We start from the raw sequence: 22,492 nt of genomic DNA on the forward strand, positions 1-22,492 counted from the left end.
CGGTCGAGCTTGACGCCGCTCACACGCACACACACATCAGAAATAAAAAAAAAAAGAAAAAAAAAAGATCAAACATCATCCATCCGGAGCGTAACATCCGCCAGAGGATAAAAATAATGGGGAGGAAAGAAAACAAGGGCAGGGTGTGGGGTGGGGTGAGGGGGCACAATCTGCCAGCAGAAACTGCACCACTTCCTGTTGCACATCTTTCAGAAAAAAAGAGCTCGGCTACTCCGGTCCCAAGCATTTACCTGAACGAAATAAAAAAAGAAGTACCCTTTGTGTTTTTCATTTTTAGAAGCACTGGTCAAGAGGAGGAGGATTCAAGGCCTGCATGTCGCAGGAAAAGGACACTCCTTCATTCTTATTAACGTTAACACAGACAACAACAATAACAACAACGCACCAATATGGTGAATATGATTTGGGACACTGGAGGCAATCCACGTTTGGAAGATGCCGTCAGTCTTCATGAAAGGTCCTTTTTTACCGTTGAACAGAGGGGCATCTCTTCTACGTGAATCAGTGCTATGTTCTCAGACAAAGAAGCAGATGCGTACACCATTTCTAGCAATAAATAGAATGACGTGGAACTCACGCAAGACAACACAGAAAAAAAATGGAACTGTTGTTGAATCGTTAAGCTACCAGAACGGTCTGCGCGTAAGCGTTCAGTGACGTCGGTCGTTCCACGAGCACAGACAAGAGCCAAAATGGAAGACCTTGCTTCTCACGCGGAGCGACAACATGATGACGTGGACCTCATGGTCCGGAGTGCGATTCGTCCGTTGCCCCGCCCCGGCATCGGTCCCCGTTAAGCCGTTAGTTCAGCCTGCTCGCCTCCTCTCCGGTCGGCCTTGCGTGAACGAGAGGAGGACGTGGATGGAGGGAGGCGCCTCTGGGCCCAGCCGAAGCCTACTCAGGTCTCCGTGTTGTCCTCCTTGGCGTACTCCTCCACCAGCTGCTCGTAGGAGTGGCAGCGGTCCGAGCTGTCCGTGGTGAACACCGACCCCTCCGTCCCCTCCGAGCCCTCCGACTCCGAGCCCGGCTCCTCCTTGGAGTCCGTCTCCGACGCCAGGGAGGCGTTCTCGTCCGAGGTGGACAGCTTGGTCTGCGCGTCCTCGTCCAGCAGGTTCTCCTCGTCGATGAAGGTGATGTTGGCGTTCTGGAAGACGAGCGACTGGTAGTCCTTGGAGTCCCACGGCCGGCCGCCGTCCGTCCCGCCGCCGTCCTTGTCCAGCTGGTTCTCGTACACGCCCTCCTGCGCCTCCAGGTCGGCCTCGCCCGGCACCTCGGTCAGCAGCATGCCCTCCTCCAGGCCCATCAGGTAGCTCCTGGACTTGGTGAAGGCCACGGTCATGCGGTCGCTGAAGCTGTACCGCCGCTTCTGGCGCGGCGAGCGGTCCAAGTTCAGGATGGCGTTGCCGCAGACGGCCGTGTCGCTGCAGCTCTTGGAGCGGGCCGCGTCCTTGGCGGCCCCGCCCCCGCCTGCGACCCCGCCCACACCGTTGACGCCGCCCGGCCCCTCCTTCTTGGAGCCGATCTGCTTGATGAGGTCGTTGTAGCCCTCCTGCTTCTTGGACAGGAAGCTGAAGATGTTGACGTCGTTGGCGGACGGGGACAGCCGCAGCGACCTGTTGGCCTCCTTGTAGGTCCGCATCTCGTCCACGGACAGCTTCCTCATCTTCCTCCTCTTCTTCAGGGCCTTGTGCGCCTCCACCACCATGCGCACCTTCCAGTTGAAGAAGAGGGAGAGCCAGGCCAGGCCCAGGTAGATCCACACCTCCACGAAGTAGCGGTACAGGGTCGGGTAGTCCGCGTTCGGGTCGACCCCTGAGAGGGGAAAGACAAACGGAGTGAGAGGGGAAACAGAAACACTCAGCGGCCCTAAACGCTCTTACAGTGCCCTAATCAACACCGCCATATCCGCTAGATTCCATTTTTATCAACACACAACACGCCAACTTTCCATTTATTTTATTTTTTTTTAAGATTGCGTTATTTTTTTTAAGATTGAGAGCTGTTAATGCGTCTGCTGGCTGGCCACTTGTGTGTAAAAGATATCAAGGCAAGTCGGTCAGCGCCCGTTCCGAGAAAGAAACAACGCTTATCACCATCTCTTATTTAATATGCGACGAGATAAAAAACCGAAAACAACGTTCCCCCTTTACTGCGCGAGGTTATCTAAAGTGATAATAATCCATGATGGCATTTTATTTAACGCTTATGAATTACAGACCTCTCCAGCCACTAAACTGCATTCTTTCCAGTCTGTTCACTGCACAGAAACAAAGTCATAAACAAATGCGAACCGACTTAATTACTTCATAAGTTAATAATTTAGCACGTGAAGAGTTGTATATTGGTAGTGACTTTAATAAAACTCTTTAGCAACTTTGCAGTCATTTATTAATTATATATATATATATATATATATTATTATTTATTTTTTTTTTTTTTAATCAATCCTTTTCAAAAAAAATATTTTTTGGAATGGAATTAAACAGCGGATGTTACCTAGAATATTTAATACACATTTTTTCAATGGTATTATCCAGCATCTGAAACCTGTCCAGCTCATTATATTTGTATAGTAGAGAGAGGGGAAAGAATGTGTGTGAGATGTCACACCTAATAAAGCTATTTCCATCCTTGGAATGACAGCTCACAATGTCTCTTGCGTTGATTTCAAGGAACTTATAAGCTTTTAATTGCTGCCTGTGTCAAACCTTCAGACCTGATGACCCAGCTAAGCATGTTTTAAGAGGAATTTAAAAAGAAAACAACAAGCATGAGCCCGAGAGATCGGTTATCTAACAATGGCAGATTAGAAATATTTGACTGTGCAAGGGTTCCAGTAATAGCCAACACAGCTCCGATGTTCCCCCAAGGTCAACACAGCTCCCACGTTCCCCCAAGGTCAACACAGCTCCGTCCCAGGTAACAGCTCCACATTCCAGGTCACACAGCTCCACGTTCCCCAAGGTCCACAGCTCCGTCCCAAGGTCAACACAGCTCCACGTTCCCAAGGCACACAGCCGCCCAGGTCACAGCCCACGCCCAGTAAAGCCCATCCAGTCAACAGCTCCACGCCCCGGACAACTTCATTCCCAGGTCAACACAGCTCTCTATCGTGGCTGAAAGCTCGCTATGGGAAGGTGTGAGAAAAACGATTAAATCTTGAGTGTAATATCAGAGGAGTTGTAATGAACATCTAGAGATGCAGCTAACACTACCGGTAACTGAAAGGAACGGCGTTCTAGAACACTGACTTTGGAATAAAACCATTCCAAAAACACTCTTCAAAGGATTAAAGTGTTCATGGGCAGGACTGAGGTGGAAGGTCAGGTGAGGTAGGAAAGGACACGGGTCTGTTGCCCGTTCCAGGCTATTCAACTCAGCCCTCAACACAAGCCTACCCTACAACACTACCCAATACATTCGGAAGGGGGTTCTCTCGGCCTCAGGAGACTCAGGAGGCCCCAGAAAAGCACATCTCCTGGGGGGGGGAAGCTGGACGTACCCGCCACCATGTCCCCGAAGCCGATGGTGGTCAAAGTGACGAAGGAGAAGTACAGCCCCTCCACGTAAGACCAGCCCTCCTGGCACATGAAGACAAAGGGCGGGATCACCAGATGGACCAGCACCCCCCACAGGACGAAGATGGCGGTGCAGGTGAACTGGGCCTTGCGCTGTGAATAAGGGAGCACAGACAGGAAGGCGGAAGTTACCAAACCGTATCCACGGCGGCTGGGCCGTCTCCATGACAACAACGCTTAGCTGTCCGGAGACAGAAGTCACTTTTACAACTCCTCACTGAAGTGGGAGTGGGGTTGGGGTTGGCGTTGGGGGGAGCATTCAGAATATGCAATTCATGAAATAAGCATTAATAAAATTAACTGGGGAAAGACTGGCAGTATTTTAAAAATCCGGCACATGCGTGGAATTCAATGGTGCCGACTGTCCAGCGACTTGTCCGGTTCATATATACACTTCCCACAAATTCTCAAAAACAAACTCCTCCACTGCCCCATAATCCAGGGCAGTTTCACACAGAGAGGACAAAGACATCCGCAAACGAGTTTCTCTCACCAGGGTGACCCCTCTCTTCGTCAGGTACAGCCCCAGGTGTTTGGCCCTGCCCCCGAAGAACTTGCCCAGCTCGCTGATCCAGGTGAAGCACAGGGGGACCCCGAAGAGGCCGTAGAAGATGCAGAAGATCCGGCCGTTGGACGTCTTCGGCGCAATGTTTCCATAACCTGCGACAAAAAAAACAAAAACAAAAAAAAACAAACGCACAAAACGTTTAAATCCCTGTGTGGACAGGAAGCCGCAAGTCTCCTGAGCCGGGTGTTGAAAACAAAACGCGATCTCTTTAAGCTGCGCTGGTCTTGTGAGTAATGCCTGTGGCTACACATTATGCAGGTGAGGTACACGCAAGTGTGTGTTGTCCTTGAAAAGACGAAAAAAAAAGGGAAGAAATATTAGGGATTTAGAGCAGGTATTCTCAATCCACAGTCCTGGGGGTGGGGGTGTGGGGGGGCCACAGTGTCCACAGAGTTTTTGGTCATCTTTCAAAACCGCAGCTAAGTTGGATCTTGGAAACAAGCTGTAACAATCCAGGACAATTCACACCAGAAAAAAAAGAGAAAAAAAAAAAAGAAAAGAAAAAAATCACAACAAAGGCGCAGACTAAGCAGGCCTCGAGGACACGAGTTTCAGATTCCTGGTGAAGAGAAGGTGGCAAACAACCAAGCGGGTTCACAACTTCCTCCTCGGTTGCTGTTGCTCAACAGAGACGCGAGGAACAGCCGCGAACGAGGAACAGAAAAACCGCAGCAACAACCGAAGAAGAAGAAGAAGAAGAAGAACGCTCCCTGTGCTGGCGCCAGGCCCCGGCAGCGGGATCAGGTTTCCGCCGGCACAAACCCGCCAGCGGCCGCGGATAAAAATGGCGGCCCGCGGAATTCCACGAGGGCACGACCTCAGGTGCAGCTCCCCGGGCGACAGACAGGGGGCGCCGCTCGAGCAAGCTGCCATTTTTTTTTAAAGTGTTCGTTTCGTACCTCGATCCCATCTCATCAGGGTAGTGCTCTGTTACCCCGGGTCACCCCGGTCACACAGACGCACACCATCCCGGGCCGGCCTACCCGCCCGCCCGCCCGCCCGCCCGCCCGCAGGCAAAAGCAGCTCCCATCAAAGCCCCTACCCAAAGTTAAACAAGCCATTACCGGACAGCAAGAAACGCACAACACAAATATTATGAACTCAGACTACATTACGCTACAATTACATCATTTCCTGTGCCCCCGGGGGCAGCGTAGATGAAAGTAGATGCTGATTAATCAGTGTTTTTTAAAAAACTTTTTGTTTAACCCCGTGAGCGCCCCAGTCCAGCGCTGAGCTCGGCACCGGTGCGGAGCGGGGCGGCGGCGTACCTATGGTGGTGATGACGGTGGCGGCGAAGATGACGGCGTTGGGCCAGTTCCAGTTGTTGAAGGTCTTGTTTCCCGTGATGGTGACGCCCTGCCCGGCGGCCTCCGACACCACCTGCAGAGACGAGGGAAGGGACCGTGAGCGTCAAGCGGACAGACGGACAAAATGGCCGTTTCTGGGTCGACTCGACCGCACGGTGGGCAAAACTGGGACAAGATCAGGGCGCGGGGGTGTTACCGTCAGATGGACAGGGGTTCTAAACCCCCCACCCCTCCACCCCCCCACCACCCAACCCTCAACCCAGACCCCCCCACACAGAACAGGAGCAACTAGACAATGGTGCTGTAGATCCAGGAAGACCGCAACTGTCAATCAAGACAAGGAAAGAGTTGTATGGTATCGACGCCAGGACAATGCGCCTTAGAACCTGATATTGCAAAACCAGGTGGAAACGTCAGATCATATTCTACCAATTTAGCAGCATTCATTTCCCAAGAATTTAGTGTGGACTTCCTCAGTACAGAAAACCGCAAGCAAGGGAGCAATAGAGGACACACACACACACACACACACACGCACACGCACGCACGCACCCGCGAATGTCATCAATAGACCTAATTTCTTCAGCAGGTATGTGCGTGTGTATCTCTGTGTGTTGTGGGGGGGGGGGGGGGGGGGCTGGGGTTGTTGTGTCTGGGGCCTGTCGCTCAGACCACGTCCTTCCTGTGATTGGCCGATCTTATCAGGCGCCAGATGCGTCCCTTCGACGAGGGTCGGCCATTGCCGGTGACCTCACACGCAGCAGACGGCGAAGCGTCCTTCACCTGGGACGACACCGCGGCCGGTGGAAGCGCTCGGCATGCTGGGACGCTCAACGCGCCAGAGGCACGCTCAAGAGGCAGGAAGCCAGGCACAATCCGTCCCTAAACATCTCATCTGTCATCCCAAAATCAAAGGGGTGCAGGGAGGGCGGGATGGGGGGGGTGGGGGTGACCAATGGGGTTCAACAAAAGTGCAGGCGATCTACATGACTCCACAGGCAACATCTGGTCAAACTCACAGGGGTAGATTGGGTGGCCCAGTTTGACCGAAGCAGTATTATTATTTTTTTTTTTTAAAATTAGAATAAACTAGAACCGAGAACTATTTCGCTCTCTTTTGCGTGGACAACCTGGGAAATCAGGGCAGGGTAGGAATGCAGGGGATTGTGTAACCGCATTAGTTTTCCAGATGTAGCGGGCCAGAGGTGATTAGGTGACCAGATGTTCACAGTCAATTTTTCTTTAGGAAATTTGACCAGGGACACCAGGGTTAAACAGCCCTATTCTTTCAAAAAAAAATATTTAAAAAAAAATACCCTGGGATCTTTTAATGACCACAGTCCATCATAACTGGAGCTTGGTTTAACATCTCGATAGGACCTCACATCCTACAGCACTTCCCCATCACCGCGTCATGTGATGCACAGGAAGACCATGCGCCTTTACCCTACTGCTCAACAACACTGTTCCCCTTTTCTGAAATTCAAAACAACCACACTCTAAGGGATCAGGAGCCCTGCTCTTTACCCTCCTTTTAATCCTCAAAAACACTTGGGGGGGGGGGGGGGATGCATTGTTCCAGCTCACACCCTGGGTAGGGTTCGGTACCGAAACCTGGAGCCAAAATGGCACCGGCTCCCATACAACCGGCACCTACCGGACCGAATCACAGAGCAGATTTTGGCACTACGCGCCTTCGCTCGCTCCGCTCTGTCGACTCAGCCAATGACAGCAGGCACCTTTAGCAAGCTAGATAACATTAAACTCGGTCAAAAGCAAAACAGTATAAAATTATGAGGATAAAGCATAATTTAAACACACAAAACATTTAAATTTTGCTATTTCTTTGCAATTAAAATTTTTTTTTTTGTTCACAAGCATTCTTTAATGTCGTCGTTCGCTCTTTATTTTAAAGAGGTTATTGGTCCAGTTGCCATTCAGGAAAAAATACCGCTTTAAAAGTATCGTTTTGGCATTGGCACCAGCAAATTCTAAGTGATACCCAACACCATCCCTAACTCCTGGATTGCGTGTCTTTAATCCCCATTCATACCAGAAAGTGATACACCACTCATTCCAGGAGCAAAGCAAGGAAATGAAATTCAAGAACTTTTTCCCCAACATGACCCTGACCGCACTATAACAGGCAAAAAAATTAAGAAAGAAAAGAAAAAAATGAATGAGAGGAAAAAGAGAAACTGCTTCAAATGACATCTAATCATTGCCAGCTTCCAAATGTTTATATTTTTATAGCAAAAAACAAAACAGAATTTCCCCCGGCTGCCAATTACACTTGGTCCAAAGCCACACGACTACTGAATTATTATTGTGGGGACAAAACAGACATACACCCTCCCTACTCAGGGATCCAACATTCTGCCAAGTCTGAGGGGGAAAAAAACCCAAAAAAACAGACAGAGAGAAAGGGGAAGCTGGAGAGATGCACACAGTGGTGAAAGACCCAAACTCTGGAGCGGCAGGCAGATGGGCTAGCCAGCCGTCGCTAATGAGCACTCAGTGCAGCTCAGCTCTGTAATTAACAAGTCTCGCCGCACTACAGCAGGGAAATTTTTGGATCAACTCAACTGGAGCACAGGAGTCCCCCCTCAAACGAACGTCACACCCAAACACAGAGACCACATGATCAGCCAATGAGCCAATGAGGACAGACCCTCTCTGAATGGAATGCCCCGAACACAGAGACCACATGATTACCCAATGAATGAGCCAATGAGGACAGACCCTCTCTTAATTCCACGCCCCAAACAGAGAGGTCACGTGGTCACGCAGCGGGGCCAATGCAGAGCAGTGACCCCTCAACCTACCACACAAACACAGCATGTTTGGCGTCCAGTGGTGGTGCTGGTGGCCCACTGAGCAGAACCACCTGTCCTCACTAACAGAATATCCTGCAATACAAGAGTAAATGTCTGGACTTCTCTGAAAAATATATTTTTTTAGCGCTGTATGTCTACGCACACACATGCAGGCACACTACCGCAGGGGAAACACAGAGCAGCTTGGGACATCCTGTGAAATATAAATGTGAGACTTAAAACATGAACACCGATGCCAGTCGGTGCTCTGACCGAATCTGCGTAAGGAACCGAAACCGCCCCAGTCGGCAGTAATCGGCATCACGCTGAACGCAAAAACACCGCAGCGCTCATCAAAACATCGCACAGAAACCTGCTGAGTCAGGGTCACACAACACGCCCGGAAAACTAGTCCAGCCAACCTCGAGACGCCGCATCTTTCGCAAGGAGATGACACAGCACTTCAGTAAGCGAAACCGATATGGCTAAGAACAAGGAATTAATTCATAAAGGTTGAAGACTTTTCTGCGGAAACATTTAAGTGACAGGGATATATGAATGGGGTGTTATTTCTCTGACTGAACCCATGAAAATGCAAGGCCTATCCTCGTACCCAACCCTCAACCATGACTCAGGCTTGATGTTTTGCAATTGACCGAACCCTCCCTCACATGTTTTATTTGGTCATAGGATGTGTGCCAGTGTGCGTGCGCAAAACATTAAAAAACTGCTTTACTCGTTCCACATTCCACAGGTGGAGCTGGTGTCTCCAATGCAAAGCAGTGACTTGGAGAAGAGGACGCCATCTTAATTTGCATGCACATCCATGTATACCAGATACAGACAGAAGACACGGTGGGGGGGTATGCACACAGGTCCTGGGTCATAAACCCCCGCCTGAGACAGGACTACACATGGAGTCATGCAGGGACAGAACACCCGTCACTGCAGGGAGCAAGCGGTTGTTCTGGGACACCTGGGGAAGTTTACGTTTCACAGCGCACTGGAGTGGTGTGTGTGTGTGTGTGTGTGTGTGTGTGTGTGAGCACTGCCTGTCTGTGAAGGTAAGACCAAAGAACACACACACGAAAAAGACCAAAGGCTCCAGGATGAAGGAGGAAGGAGCAAGGGTTCGAGACACCGTGAGCGCTCAACATTGGTCTCACCCAGGAGGCAGACCAGAGGCAGACGCTCACCTGAGTGAGCACGTGTGCGAGTATTTGAGTTCCTGATCGTGTGAGCTCGTGATTTTTTTCAAATACTAAACTGAATTCCTGCCTATATGAGTCCCATAAAAAGAAAGAAGAAAAATAACTAACTATTTCAATTGGTCGGTTACAGTGGGGCATTACACCCATTTCCATTAAACTCTCTGGCAAAAAGTCAACAAGGCACACGCACTGACGCACCTCGGCGCCAGTCAGAACCAGTTAGAACCAGTCAGTACCAGTCAGCACCAGTCAGAATCTACAGCTGCCTTGAACCTGTCCAAGTCTCGAACGCAATAATGATGAGAATGCGTCACAAAGCTTAGCAGTAAAATTCTACATTTGTAAATTGCCAAACCTGGATTAAGTGCAACATAATCTGGACAATGGATCTCAATGGTGATCACTACGACAACGCCCTGGATAAATTCTACATGCGACAGCAGAAAACTAAAAAATGCGACGTCAAACTCCCCAAACAGACCCATCCCTGATATCTACATTTTCCACCTTTAATTCGAAGCCAAGCTGCTTCGCCTTCAATGTCTACGTAAGAACAGATGACAAACGCCTGTGTCTTTCTACAGCGAGATAAGCTCGAGTTCTTCAGTGCAACTCGCGCCAGCCGCCGAATCGAATTCCTGTAAGCCGGCACTTACGGCTTGTATATGGAAAAACTCATCATGTCGCCACAAAGTACGTGTTGCAGGCTACGAAGCAGGAAGTTTATAAGAAACCTTAAAAGCTTGGCTTTAAATGGCAAATTTTTTTTCCAGGAGGTGGGGAGGGGGGGAAAAGTAAAAAGAAAAACAACCACGCATTTATCTTTTGAAATGAAAACACAACTCAAAACCCAGCAGAGGATTTATGAGATTTTTGCCGACAGTTTGCAGAAAGGAGTTGCAGAAAACGCCCTAACGCCCTTGAATTCCACGCACCTGAAAGTTCTCGTTTCGAATTCCATGCCGTTGTTCACACGTTAGAAGAGAGTAAGCGCGTGCTTCTCACATTATGGTTCAGTCGCGGGCGGTACAAGACAGCAACCTTGGACTAAATCCAGGTTGCTGACAAACAAGAAGGCATCAAGTTTAAGGAACTTCAACCCAAACATACTAAATGCATGCATGCATGCAACCTCCCCCCCCCCCCCCCCCAACTAATTATTGCTGTTTGTTTCCAAATCAAAATATTTCAGCAGAAATTTCTATCCTTATTGAGACCGGCATATTGACAGATCATACCATCATATAGCAGAAGAAAATCTGCAACACACAATTCAGCAATTGCGCCTTTCACTGAGCTAGTGTGGCCATAAAACAAGAGAGAACCACCCAACCACCCCAGCTTTCCAGCAGAACCAGAAAAACAAAGGAAAGAGTAAAACGTATTTCATTGATTTTCCCTTTTTCTTTTTAGCTTGCAATTAGCAGCGGCTAAACGTGCACGCTTAAATCTGCAGAGTCACTGATAGCCTCCCATCACGCACTTTGAGGTCCACTATGACCTGCCTTCCCATAGACTGTGGCGAGGTCAGAGCAAAGCATGATGGGATGCCGAGCCCACAGCTTGCCGGCGCCCCATCTCTGAACCGACTTCCCAAAACCGAATTTGGGGTTAAATGTCTTTCACGGCCTTTTGAACGGGCCCATAAAATACATTTATATCATTCTTGACTCATTTTTATTTATTTTTTTAATGGACAGAAACCAAGTAATGTTTTCCTATGCCACTTTTTAATTTTTTTTTAACACCTTAATTCTGCAAGTCATATTTACCTTCTCACCTGCAATACGGGTTTATTTTTTACGACTGGCTATGTTATTTATTGTTTTTATTTTTTATTTTTTATACGTTCCGCATTCCATGGACACGTTAGATGTTATGAAATGCCCAACTGGTGCATTTAAATAAACCACTTGCTTTCCGTAGGCTTCAGGAATGTTTACCATTGCCAAAGGCCGTACTACACCCCTCCTAACCTGATAACTGCAGGACTGAGCGTGCCCAGTACTTGAATAGGAGATGAACTGGGGGGGGGGGGGGGCGGGAGTTGCATCTGAAAGTGATGTTGGAGAGCCAATAGGGGGCAGATTATCTGCAGGACTAAAGCATCAATGCCCCCAGTGCAGCAGTGGGGTCACCGATGTAGAAGATGGTGGCTTTCAGCCAAGATATGAGTCGATAAACTTGCTAAACGGTCATGGCGCTTACTACAAAGAGCAGGGGATCCCCAGAGTCAAACTGCCAATTTGGCAGCCTAAACATCCGCAAATCTTATTGTCTAATGCCACAATCTTGACGTCAGCCAATGATTGATGGGTATTCTGGCAAGAAGTGGCTAAACACTGGTTTGTGGGGGGGGGGGGGGGGGACAAAACAAAACAAAAAAGAACGATTCCCACACCTGACTGTAAACGCACTTTGTGACTGCGATGCAGGGTATACCTTAAGTCAGTGGTGTCAAACTCGTTGCCATGGAGGGCCGTGTGTATGCAGGTTTTCATTCCAACCAATTAATGCTGCCTTAATTGAGTCCAATTACTCATTCAGCCATATGCGTTTAACTGCATTGAAGCACAGAATATAAGAAAATTTTTATTTAGACAATGCGGGTCACCATAGACGTCGGGTCACCATTGTGCACAAACCTGCATCCCTAATTCAGCAAATAATTTAACTAATTATATAATCAAGATCTGAGGCTGGAATGAAAACCTGCATACACACGGCCCTCCATGGCAACGAGTTTGACACCACTGCCTTAAGTCCATTATTCTTAATAATTTTTAGTAGTGTTAAAGGTGAAAGAGGGTGACAATTTCGCTGCAGAGTGAGCAGCACTGGCTCTGGACCAACTGTAGCCCCAAGATAAGGAGGAAGCGCGAAAACCACAACGACAAACTGAAACGGTTATCACAGGCGCGTTGCAGAAGACCTCCTCTCTGGCGCGAGAGCGCGGTCTCCTCCTCGGTACTTTTCCACTCCGATCTACACCGCGCCCGCCAGGGACAGGAGAACGGAGACAGCTGTGCGAACGTTTACCTCTTCCCCACGCGCAGCTGCTCGCAGCCGCGTCCGTGTTAACCTACGCTTGCCTTCAGATACAATATCAGTAATTTACATAACGATTATCAGCGCAGCAAGGACAGCGATCACGAAGAGCGCACGCTAAGTGCCGACATATCCAAAGCGGTGGTAAACAAATGACCTAGTCTGGCGTTTCGCTACCGAGCGAATGCATCAGTAATATAACATTTCCAAACCGCCTTATTACTGATGTGCAGAAACATAACGGGGTGCAATGCAAAAAAAGATAAGTGGGCCAGTGAATATGAAGCGCTATTCATTGCGCATTGTGTCAAGTCTATGTTTGGCGTTCATCGTTAGGCGACAGGTGTTTTCTTTTTAAGCACAAGGCAAGGACGATATTCATATAAAACCTCGCATTTAACGGCTGTCTACTATGGCAGCAAGTGTGCAATTTTTAGTGTCTAAACTGTGTTCCCCAACCCACAGAGTCATTCGGTTGAGGTTAATTACCCGTCAATTGTGCTGCATCCTACAGAGACGCTAATTTTACACCCAAACACTGCACCTACTCTCCTCGCACAGAGCTGGTTCTGGAGACCCGGTGATTCTAGTTTTAGTTTGCCGTCATTTCACGCTAGTCCCACTAGAGTCCAGCAGAGTTTTTAGTTAATGTGATTCTGTGAATGAAAACTGTCGGTTAGCATCCTGGATCTGCACCTCTGTAAAGCTGTTCGAAATGCGGTATTGAGGAAGTCTGTCCACAGCCAATAGCAAGGGGTTCCCGCCCAGGACCCCAGGTTATCTAAAGCGATTATCATCACGATAATAAAAAAAATGCGAACAGGAAGCATAGTATCGTATGCGTGCTCGTGGGTGTGTGCTCGAGCGTTTTTGTCTTCGGCACTGCAGTATCACAAGTATAGAATAAGCAGAAAACACAAAATGATATCACAAATCGGAGGGGCGGGGGTCTGCTACTTTGGGTGCGCTTACCGCACCACGGACAGCCAGTGGCAACGCGCGAATACTTAAGCTTGAAAAGTTAAAGTTAGCTTGCCTGCTGGCACCAACGAAAACTTAAACACAGAAAACCCAAGCCTGTAGGGACAAAGAAAAAATCCCATTACCTAAAAGGAAACCATGACAGGTCTCTTGTGACACAAATCAAGGGTGCTGGAGTACAACTGTGATGAACAAGCAAAAGGTAGTACATGCAGGTTCCTAGGTTGTATCAAAAACATGAAGACCCCCCCCCCCCACTCCTTCACCCCAAAATAAACACAAAACATTGGGGGGGGGGGGGGTATGATCTCCAGGCCTGAAGTATACAGGCAGGGTTTGCCAGTTCCAGTCCACCTCAGTTCTCCAATGTAAATCTGAAATCTTCGTAGTACGTATTAAGGCTACCCCTTTGCATTCAATCCACCAGCAAAAAAAAAAACGCACGACAACCAATCGGCCTATTTCCTCAGGCCGTCCGCTGACAGCCCGCCCAGAGTTCAAGTTCAAGACACAACCATTTTGACAGAAGTGCCCTTTCAAAATGTCCCCAGTAGAAAAAGAAAGAGAAACCAGGAGAGGGAGACGAGCACGGAATGGCTGTGTTCCGCTCGCCGGTGCGGCCGGCCTGGCTCATCGCCGCCAAATCCCTCGTTCGAGGAACGAACGCAAAAGCAAAACTCAAAACAACAGAAATTCCGCAGGTGACTCTCCCCAGCGCATAAACCACAGTGTCCTGCATGCTTTCCTAGCTTTCCTTTTGTTCCCTGACTATCAAACACACACTCAAACAGCCCTCCAGGCAAGGCGTTCTCTGGTAGGCAACCCAGGAAAGCCTGCAAACATGCAAACACCGTTTACCAACATCCTATTTACCTGGCGGACATTTTACCCTGCCAAGTCAGTCAAACAAATACATAAACCAAAATAATGTATACTTTTATACAAGCTACTCTAAATGTTTTCCTTGTATCGTTTCATTTCTAACCATTTCTCTCATTGTCAGAATTCAGCAGCTCTTTTGGAACTGAAATCCCCCCCCCTCCTAATTTTTCAGCTGAAGAACCAGTTCCACAACAGTCAGGTATATACCTTGTCTTGGCATATTTGTTGGCATAAGTTTTTTTTTTCCTGAGAAGGCAGAGCAATTTATCTAACATAAGCAGGTCCAGCCCCCATTTTATGCTGAGCAAGGCACTTTGGAGTTACAGAAACAGTGGATGTGATCCATAACAGAACTCAAGGTCCAGATAAGGAGGTAATAAAACATTTATTGGTCTTTCATAACCAGGACAAAGTAAAATTCATAACCGTCTGAGAGGCAATAACATAAACATATAAATTCCAAACCTATCGCGAAACATCTTGGCCTCGCCGCGGAATAAAATGATGTGGGAGCACACGATGGCCGTTTAAAGTTTTTTGTGTCAGCAGAGACTTCATCAAGTGGCACTAGAAGGGAGTAGAACTGACCCTGAACTTGCAAATTTATTGATTATAAATGCACAGATGTTGACCACACAGAATTCGTCCCAGGAGCTCACACAAGGACAAGGGAAAGACCCCTTGTTCAGTGGAACCCCGAAGAAAGAAGTAAGAACCTGGACCCGTCTTACACGTCCAACCAGTTAAAGGTTTTTTTTTATTTTTTTTTTTTTAGGTTAGCCACCTCAAAAACCAGCAACTCCAAGTCAGCGGACGGATAAAGAGCCCCAGGTAAACCGCTAGCGGGTTAGCCACCACCACAGAAGGTCTGGGCAGGAAGCAGACTTCCTGGACAGGACACAACTGCACCTCAATCGGGAGAGCGTCGTACGGTTAAAGCGTAATCTATTGCAACCCGCCTCCAACAGCCCCGATGTCATTAAAAAAAACTTAACGGTAGGACACACGGTCGTCATAAATCCCGGGTTGGAGACAAACGTCTGCCCGTGGAACACGCAGCCACCTGTTCCCGACCTGGGAAGTCCGACCCACAGCCTCTGGGAACAGGAAGCCCGGGTCCCAAAACCGACGCATGATGCCGCCACCCCCATATGGGCACAACATGGCACACAGCAGGGCCCAGCAAGTCCGTTCACCCAATCCACCCACTGTCCCCCCCCCCCGAGGCATGCATGCCAGTGTCACGTTCCGCCGTACTCCCAGAATCCCGTCTGCCGGAACAGGAAGCCGCACAGGGAAGTGCCGCAGCGTCGACCCTGAACTTGCGCTATATTCGATTACGCAACACACAGACGTTGACGACACGCAACAGACTTTTCCCTCGACTTGTCCTGGTTTGTGAGCCAGCAGCTTGCACTGGGACAAGGGGGAAGATCTTTGTTCGGCGCTGGAGAAGTCTTAAGGAGCGGCTCGGTGCTCGGGGAAGGGGGGGGGGGCGGGGGCGACGGCGTCGAGCCGAGCCGAGCCGAGCCGAGCCAAGCCAAGCCAAGCCGAGCGGTGTCGTGCCGAACGGCTCAAACTGGAGCGCGTTACCAGGAAGTGCACAGTCAGCTCAATGGCCAGAAAAGTGTTCTTGTTATCTCGATGAGATGTGAACATCTCAGCAAGTTTTTTTTTTTTTTTGTCGTCATTTATTATTTCCCGGTTATGCAAAAAGAACTTTCTGCTCTCGTATGTTCTTTCGGGCTAGTAAGAGAGCAGGGTACAGGTGAGTCTTGAAAGAATCAATCGGAGGCGCAAAAAAAAATACTAAATAAAAAATTAATTAAAACAGGCAGTTGCAAATGAGGTATTAGGTTTCTATGGCTGCTTAAAATAGATATTTATGGGTGTGTTTATTTATGGTTGTGTATGCATGTCTCAACTGAAGATCCCTAGAAATGAAGGCGGTATCCGAGGCAGAGAATTTACCCCATCCCGACCGCAGCGTAGGTTTCGAACTGACACAGCAGCCGTTGCAGCAGGGAGGAGGGATGACCACAAAAAATAAATAAACAAGCTCACCTCACATGATCAAACCGGCTATTAGATTACCCAATCAGAGCGTCCGTGGACTCACTCTACCCGTTTTTCTAATCGTTTGCACTTTACACGAATGACAGTTTGTGGATTGAACAGTATTGGGGGGGTGGTTGCTGATATTGAAATGGAAACTTCACCCTACCCTCCAACTCCACCCCATCCTCTTATCGTCTGCGTGTGATGAGATGGAGCTTTATTGCATCTTGGTGGTTCCACCAAAGTCAAGCCAAACAGCTCCATCCAGCTCGACGCCTCCGAAGCAGAGAGCGCGTCTTTTCACACGGGGGCATTGCGCTGGGTTACCGGGGTCCCCAAAAACAGGTGAGGGGGTTCAAATGAAACCCCTTGGGATGCTGCCCTGAAATGAAGCGGGGGGGGGGGGGGGGGCAATTAAACAGGAAACAGAAAATGAAAGGAACAGGAAAAAACAACAGGGAGGAATAACAACTAAGACAAGCACGATTTGTTTAATTTATGGGGCAGCCTGCTTCATAAACCGTGAAGCCGCTTGTCCAAATAAATTGTAAAAAGTCTCAGACACCCCCCATGCAGCCCCAAATTTAGCTTCATGTTGGGGTGGGGGGGCCCAGAGGACCAGCACCAATACATTCTTCGTACCAAAGAAGAGTTGCTACCAGCTGAACAAGATGGCGTCTTGATGTCCCAGGGGTGTGAAGAGAGGAGACCACTGCTTTCTGGGGCTGCGGTTCTGGGCAGCTGGTGCACCAACTGCCCCAAAAGCCCCCACACCTTCCCGGTGCTGGGGGACTTCCAGGCACGAGGTTCCGGGCAGCTGGTGTACCAACTGCCCCAAAAAGCAGCCCCCACCTTCCCAGGGCCGGGGGGCTTCCAGACATGGCTATCCAAACAGCTGAGGAAGCAAAAGGGGGGGGTTGGGGGTGGGGAGCAGGAGCGGGTGCATGCAGGGAGAGGCAGTAAATTACTGTGAAGCCTCTGTGACTATTGGTATATGTGGATGGGTGGGGTTGGGGTGTGTGTGTGGGGGGGGGGGGGGGCGGTGGTGGTTGGGGGCATGTTGAGGCACGCTTTTGAGTTTAAAGCATTCGGAAAGACGCGGGACCTCCGAGCCCTCCCCCACCCCGTCAACCCCAAACCACCGTGTACTCTGAGCACACACTTTGGGGGAGAAAGGAATGGTTTCTTTTGTGCTAGAAAAAAAACGTTTTAAAAAAAGGAAATCTTCCACTTCTCCCAAGGTGCGAAATTATTCAGACTGTGAAGGACTGCCTCTGCGAGATTCCAAAGAGACACAAACTCACACGTAAATGTGAGGTCGTATTTTTGGACAGGGACATGCAACGCTAAGGATTAGCCAATATTTACTGAAGATAGTTCAAATTGATCAATGCGATAGAGGAGTGACTTGATTTACAATGGGGGGGGGTGAAAAAAAAATAGCGCATTGAAGACATCACAACAGACAGCTATGGCATCACGATAGAGAGCTACTGTATGCAGCTACGCGAGTAAAGAACTGAAGGGTGTATACAAACAGCGGTGGCTGTTGAACCGTAGCAGCGACAAGAGGCCTCAAACAATTCGTTCAAACAAGCTCCTGTTTAAAGCAACCAACTGCACTTGCGTAAACCCTGAGGTCACTTGCTCTTATTCAAACACCCTGTCAAGTTTCAATGGGAGCAGACAGAATTGCCAGACAAGTACACACATTGATTTCATCAGCCATCAGAATGGGCAGTGTAGTGTAGTCCAGGGGCGTATTAAACACACTGCGTAAAGTCGGGCTCCGGACTTCAATTCCCATCAGCCCCCTGCTGATGAAATGATACTGCACAGTGACTCGCGGTTTTCTGTAATGTCACACTTTACCTTTTGCACAAAAAAAAAATGTCACTGTAATCCCAACTGTGCGGTCAATATGAATTTCCTAGCGCCCAATACCAGATAAGCCACTTCGCACAAAAGTTGCCTACAAGAGTGACATCTTTATAGCAGTTGGACATAGGCCTACCTGTACAGCCAAAAGACATTTGAAAACATATAAAAAACTAAGCTGAAACAAAGAAACTGACCTAAGATTTAAGCTGAACAACTCATTATTAGTGATTTTGTATACACACACACTCACAGACTCACGCTCACACACACACACACACACACAGACAGACACCCACACAGTCACAGTCAGACTCACGCTCGCACACACAACTACTACAGCGCCACACATTTCCACTTATTGCACTCCTGTACCATTTTCTACCATTCGAGAGCCAGGTACACTCCTCCTGCGGAGGGAATCAAGCCAATTAGTTTGCAGCCTGACTTTAAGTGACACCAGAAACAAAAGACACAACTCGGACTCGGGCTTACAACACAACGGCAGCATATAGACTCCAGATGGGCCTAGCCTGTTATTAGCCAACGTGGTGGAGAGAGCAAAGCCTCCAGTGATCTCAGAGAGCCAAACAGTACACACGCGCGCGCTTGAGCCAGCTGTCATTGTCTGCAGCGTCGCTATGACGGCGCTCTCGCCGTCAGCAGGAGGACACCCCGATCAGATGTTCAAAGTATTGCGACTGCACTGAAGCGCACAGCTGAGAGATGCCATTGCACGCGCTCAGCAAAAATCTTTCCAGACCCGTGTAGCTTGTAAAAAAAAATTAAAAAAAATACTGCACCCAGCTCCTTTGCAAAGCAGAAAAAATGGCAAACCGCAGCAAAAAAATTCAGCCCTAAAAAAGGACAGTAATCCTTTGCGCGATTATGTCTTACTGCACTGACAATAAGACAATGCCAAATAAAAACAAATACAGGTGATGATTCATGCACAGCTTCTTTTTTTTTAATGACTCAATGCATTCGGGGAAATCTTCGCAGGCAAACGGGGTTCATTCAAGAGGATTAGAAGGCGACAAATGTACTTCACGCTTGCCCATCAAGAGGCGCGAGACCGTTTCTCCTTTTTGCCCTTGAGTTTAAGGCCAAACGTGAGGTTTCTCTGCTTTGTAAAGGTTCTGACAGCCGGCCCGGCACATCGGAAAACGAAACGTACTTGGGCCTCAATTGAGTATAACAGCATGCACTTCGTACTTTATTTTGAGTAACATAAGTAACGTTGCAGTCACTTAATTTTGTGCCAATAATGTAGTAAAAACTGAAAGAACAGAACACTTATTCATGAAGCCTTCGCTCTAAACCAAAGGACAAATCTAATTGTGGTTAAAAAGGAATTTATACAGGTTCGGCTGCTACTGCACAACCCCAGGGTTCACCCAGATAATTTATTTTACTCAACGCATGCAGATTCTGAGGTTCCTGGTGAAAGGATGCACTTCCCATAATCTAGAAATCTCAAAGGGCATTCGCAGTCTCAAGCGGTCTGCAGATTGCAATGCAGACGGTCGTTTTAAATACCATTACTAAAGACGGTATGAGAGATAAACTATGTTAGACCGAAAGCAACGTGCACGGTAAGTCCGCAAATGTTTAAGCAATAAGATAACGAACTTTCGACCGCTGCGGACACACACTGGATGACGTGACGCAAGCCACTTGGAACATCAGCTGCACTTACGGCTTCTTCATTGATCATTCACCGGCTTCATTCAGATTGCATTTATTTCTATGGACACCTACCACAAAACCTAACGTTAAATGGTTACACGTTCAGTTAACAAAATGAGAATGCATGAGATCACACTATGGCATACATACACATTTATATTTATGGAGGACCACAATTGTTTAGTCTGCAGGAATGAACCATTTAACACCTTTAAACTGGTACAACTCTGCCGTGGGTTAGCCTGCCCTGTGCTGTTCCACAACTGGTGTTGCTGGGCGTGCACTCACTGACCACGGTTGTACTTTTTAAACCTACTTTTCCCCATTGTCCCCCCGTTCCCTTTCTTGTTACGAGGAGGAAAGGAAGCAAATTATTTATTAGCATTGTTATTATTACCATACCTCCAAAATCCTGTCCAAGTCCTCTCTCGTGAGACAGGGGTATTTTTGGAGTATCTGATCCTTTTCGTCCGTGTAGTTTTTAACCGCTCTTTTCCAGTTCGGCTCCTCAAGAACTTGAAATATTGCTGCCCCAATGGACAGATAAAAGATTACTGCTGATGTCAATAATGGGCCCTTGTCCACCATAATTAAGCGTGATACTGGCGCTACTTCAAGCCCGCGGGAAGTGCACTCCGGTTTGAATTTTCTGCTTTTACACCAAGCGCATGCTCACAGACCAATTTGGAACTGCAAGCTAAAACTTTTCTTCTTGTGAATCCCTTGAAAATAATCCTACAATGTTTTCCCTGGAGACACAAGTTGTGGCTGCTCTGTTTAGACATTAATCTTTTAAAAAAACAGCTTTGTTTTAGCCACGTTAGGAATTTCTATTGGCTCAACTTTTTTACAATACGTACAAAGGAGCGTCCCGTCCTTCTGCTAGCAGCGTCCTCTACACGTGTGGACTTGGTGTAACGCGAATCAACTGGTGCGGTAGGGTAAATGTAGATAGAGTAGACCAAAAAAAAGTTTTAAGGGGAGTGGTAAAACAAGACGAAGAACCGCCCATTGAGAGGAGAGGAAAATAACGATAGGAAGAAAACTGAAGTACAGGTAAGTGCTCGAAGACCTTTCAAGGCTCTTCAAGTCGATAGATTTCCAAAGCAATTTAGATTACTTCTTGCACTTCACACTTGTGGACAAACTAATTTTAAACTCTACCCACAACTGCAAACACGGCACGCCTGTGCGTGTTGAATTCGCCTACACTATTACACGTGTTTTTATTGTGTATAGTTGTTTTAAATTGTTGTGTGAAAACATTTAGTGGGTGTCCAGAAATATTTTTTCTCGGACTGTCGCCTACCAGTCTGACTCGCTTGCGGATCTGTTCTTTATTTAGGCCATGCTCGTATTTTTTATGTATTTACTTGTTTGCTTATTTATTTTACACTCAATCGCATTGTCCTTTCCACGCGTTATTTTGCTTTTGTTTATATGTACGACTTCTGCCTTCTTTCACCAACATTATTTTCATTTCGTTCTAGATTAATTCTTCTTGTGCACAGGACGTGCTGTGGTAGGCAAAGCGGTGACATACGACCCGTAAAATATTTTAAGCGGGGACCAGAATCAATGAATACCAATTTGCAGTTCATATATAATGTGATATGCTCTGCGTCCTGCATAACATGTACCCCTATGTCCTGAGTGACAGTAGACACTGAATTTTATACAAAAGTAATTCACTTATAAATGAACTTTACGCATGGAAAAGGTATCATAACGTCAGGCAATGTCTGTGTTTCACATAAAATACATAACTTGTCATGAGGATTGTGGTAGAGAATAAAAAACTAAACGCTTAACTTTTTAAAAAAGTCAGCTGGAAAGGTTAAAGCACTTTTAGTTGATCGACGTGAGCGCTACTTCTCATTCCATTGCAGATTAAACGAAACCGATGTCTTGCTGACGGTATTGGAAAAAAAAGAACACTGGCTAAAGCAAGCGTTGTTGAATTTTAGTAAGAAATTAATCTTAAACCAACATTACTGGGTGTTGCAGGGCAAACGTTGATCACAATTGGTCAGCTACGACCTTGTGCATAACTAAAACCAGATCTTTCTTGCTCGCCCAGTGTTCTTCGTCTGTGTAAAAAGGTAATTTACTACCTCTTGAGAACTTTGGTTGAGTGAGCAGATTATTGCTAGTTACGTCATTCTGATTCTAAGGTAAGGGCATTTTTTCCCAGAATGCTGACAAGTAGCTATAAACTCTGGCCCTTTATCGTTTCTTTTTAACGCCGAACGAAACTTCATTTGAAAGTGACATTGGGCATAAATATACAAGAAACATAAATGTCGTAATAAAATCTAGAGTAATCAATCCTGCCTGGAAATATAACATAATGAAAGTGCATTTTTCGTGAATGTTGTCCAGGTGTTTTGAATGCAATATTATTTTCCCACGTTTTATTTATATAAGTTGTAAGGGTCTACAGTAAGTTGTA

At 47.6% G+C, this 22,492-nt stretch overlaps 1 protein-coding gene across 1 annotated transcript; it reads right to left on the minus strand.

Annotated features, from left to right (window-relative positions):
* Nucleotides 1–59: 59 nt before the first annotated feature.
* kcnk5a (potassium channel, subfamily K, member 5a) lies at nucleotides 60–20,956 on the minus strand. The gene is made up of 5 exons (XM_064301910.1): nucleotides 20,443–20,956; nucleotides 5,439–5,550; nucleotides 4,093–4,259; nucleotides 3,524–3,692; nucleotides 60–1,833 (listed from the first exon to the last, which is right to left on the minus strand). Exons 1-5 carry the CDS (start codon nucleotides 20,626–20,628, stop codon nucleotides 920–922), a joined length of 1,548 nt encoding a protein of 515 aa, XP_064157980.1. The 5' UTR covers nucleotides 20,629–20,956; the 3' UTR covers nucleotides 60–919.
* Between the last annotated feature and the right edge of the window lie 1,536 nt (nucleotides 20,957–22,492).

Source organism: Anguilla rostrata, chromosome 1 (genome assembly GCF_018555375.3).
Source record: "Anguilla rostrata isolate EN2019 chromosome 1, ASM1855537v3, whole genome shotgun sequence".
In the NCBI taxonomy this organism is placed as follows: domain Eukaryota; kingdom Metazoa; phylum Chordata; class Actinopteri; order Anguilliformes; family Anguillidae; genus Anguilla; species Anguilla rostrata.

What these genes read in the sequence shown, in the direction of transcription:
- kcnk5a (XM_064301910.1), bottom strand. Translation starts at nt 20,628, where the DNA reads ATGGTGGACAAGGGCCCATTATTGACATCAGCAGTAATCTTTTATCTG. An exon ending in ACTTGGACAGGATTTTGGAG is followed by an intron (nt 5,551 to 20,442) that starts GTATGGTAATAA and finishes TCGTCTCTGCAG; the next exon opens with GTGGTGTCGGAGGCCGCCGG. An exon ending in CTTCGGGGACATGGTGGCGG is followed by an intron (nt 1,834 to 3,523) that starts GTACGTCCAGCT and finishes TTCCCCTCTCAG; the next exon opens with GGGTCGACCCGAACGCGGAC.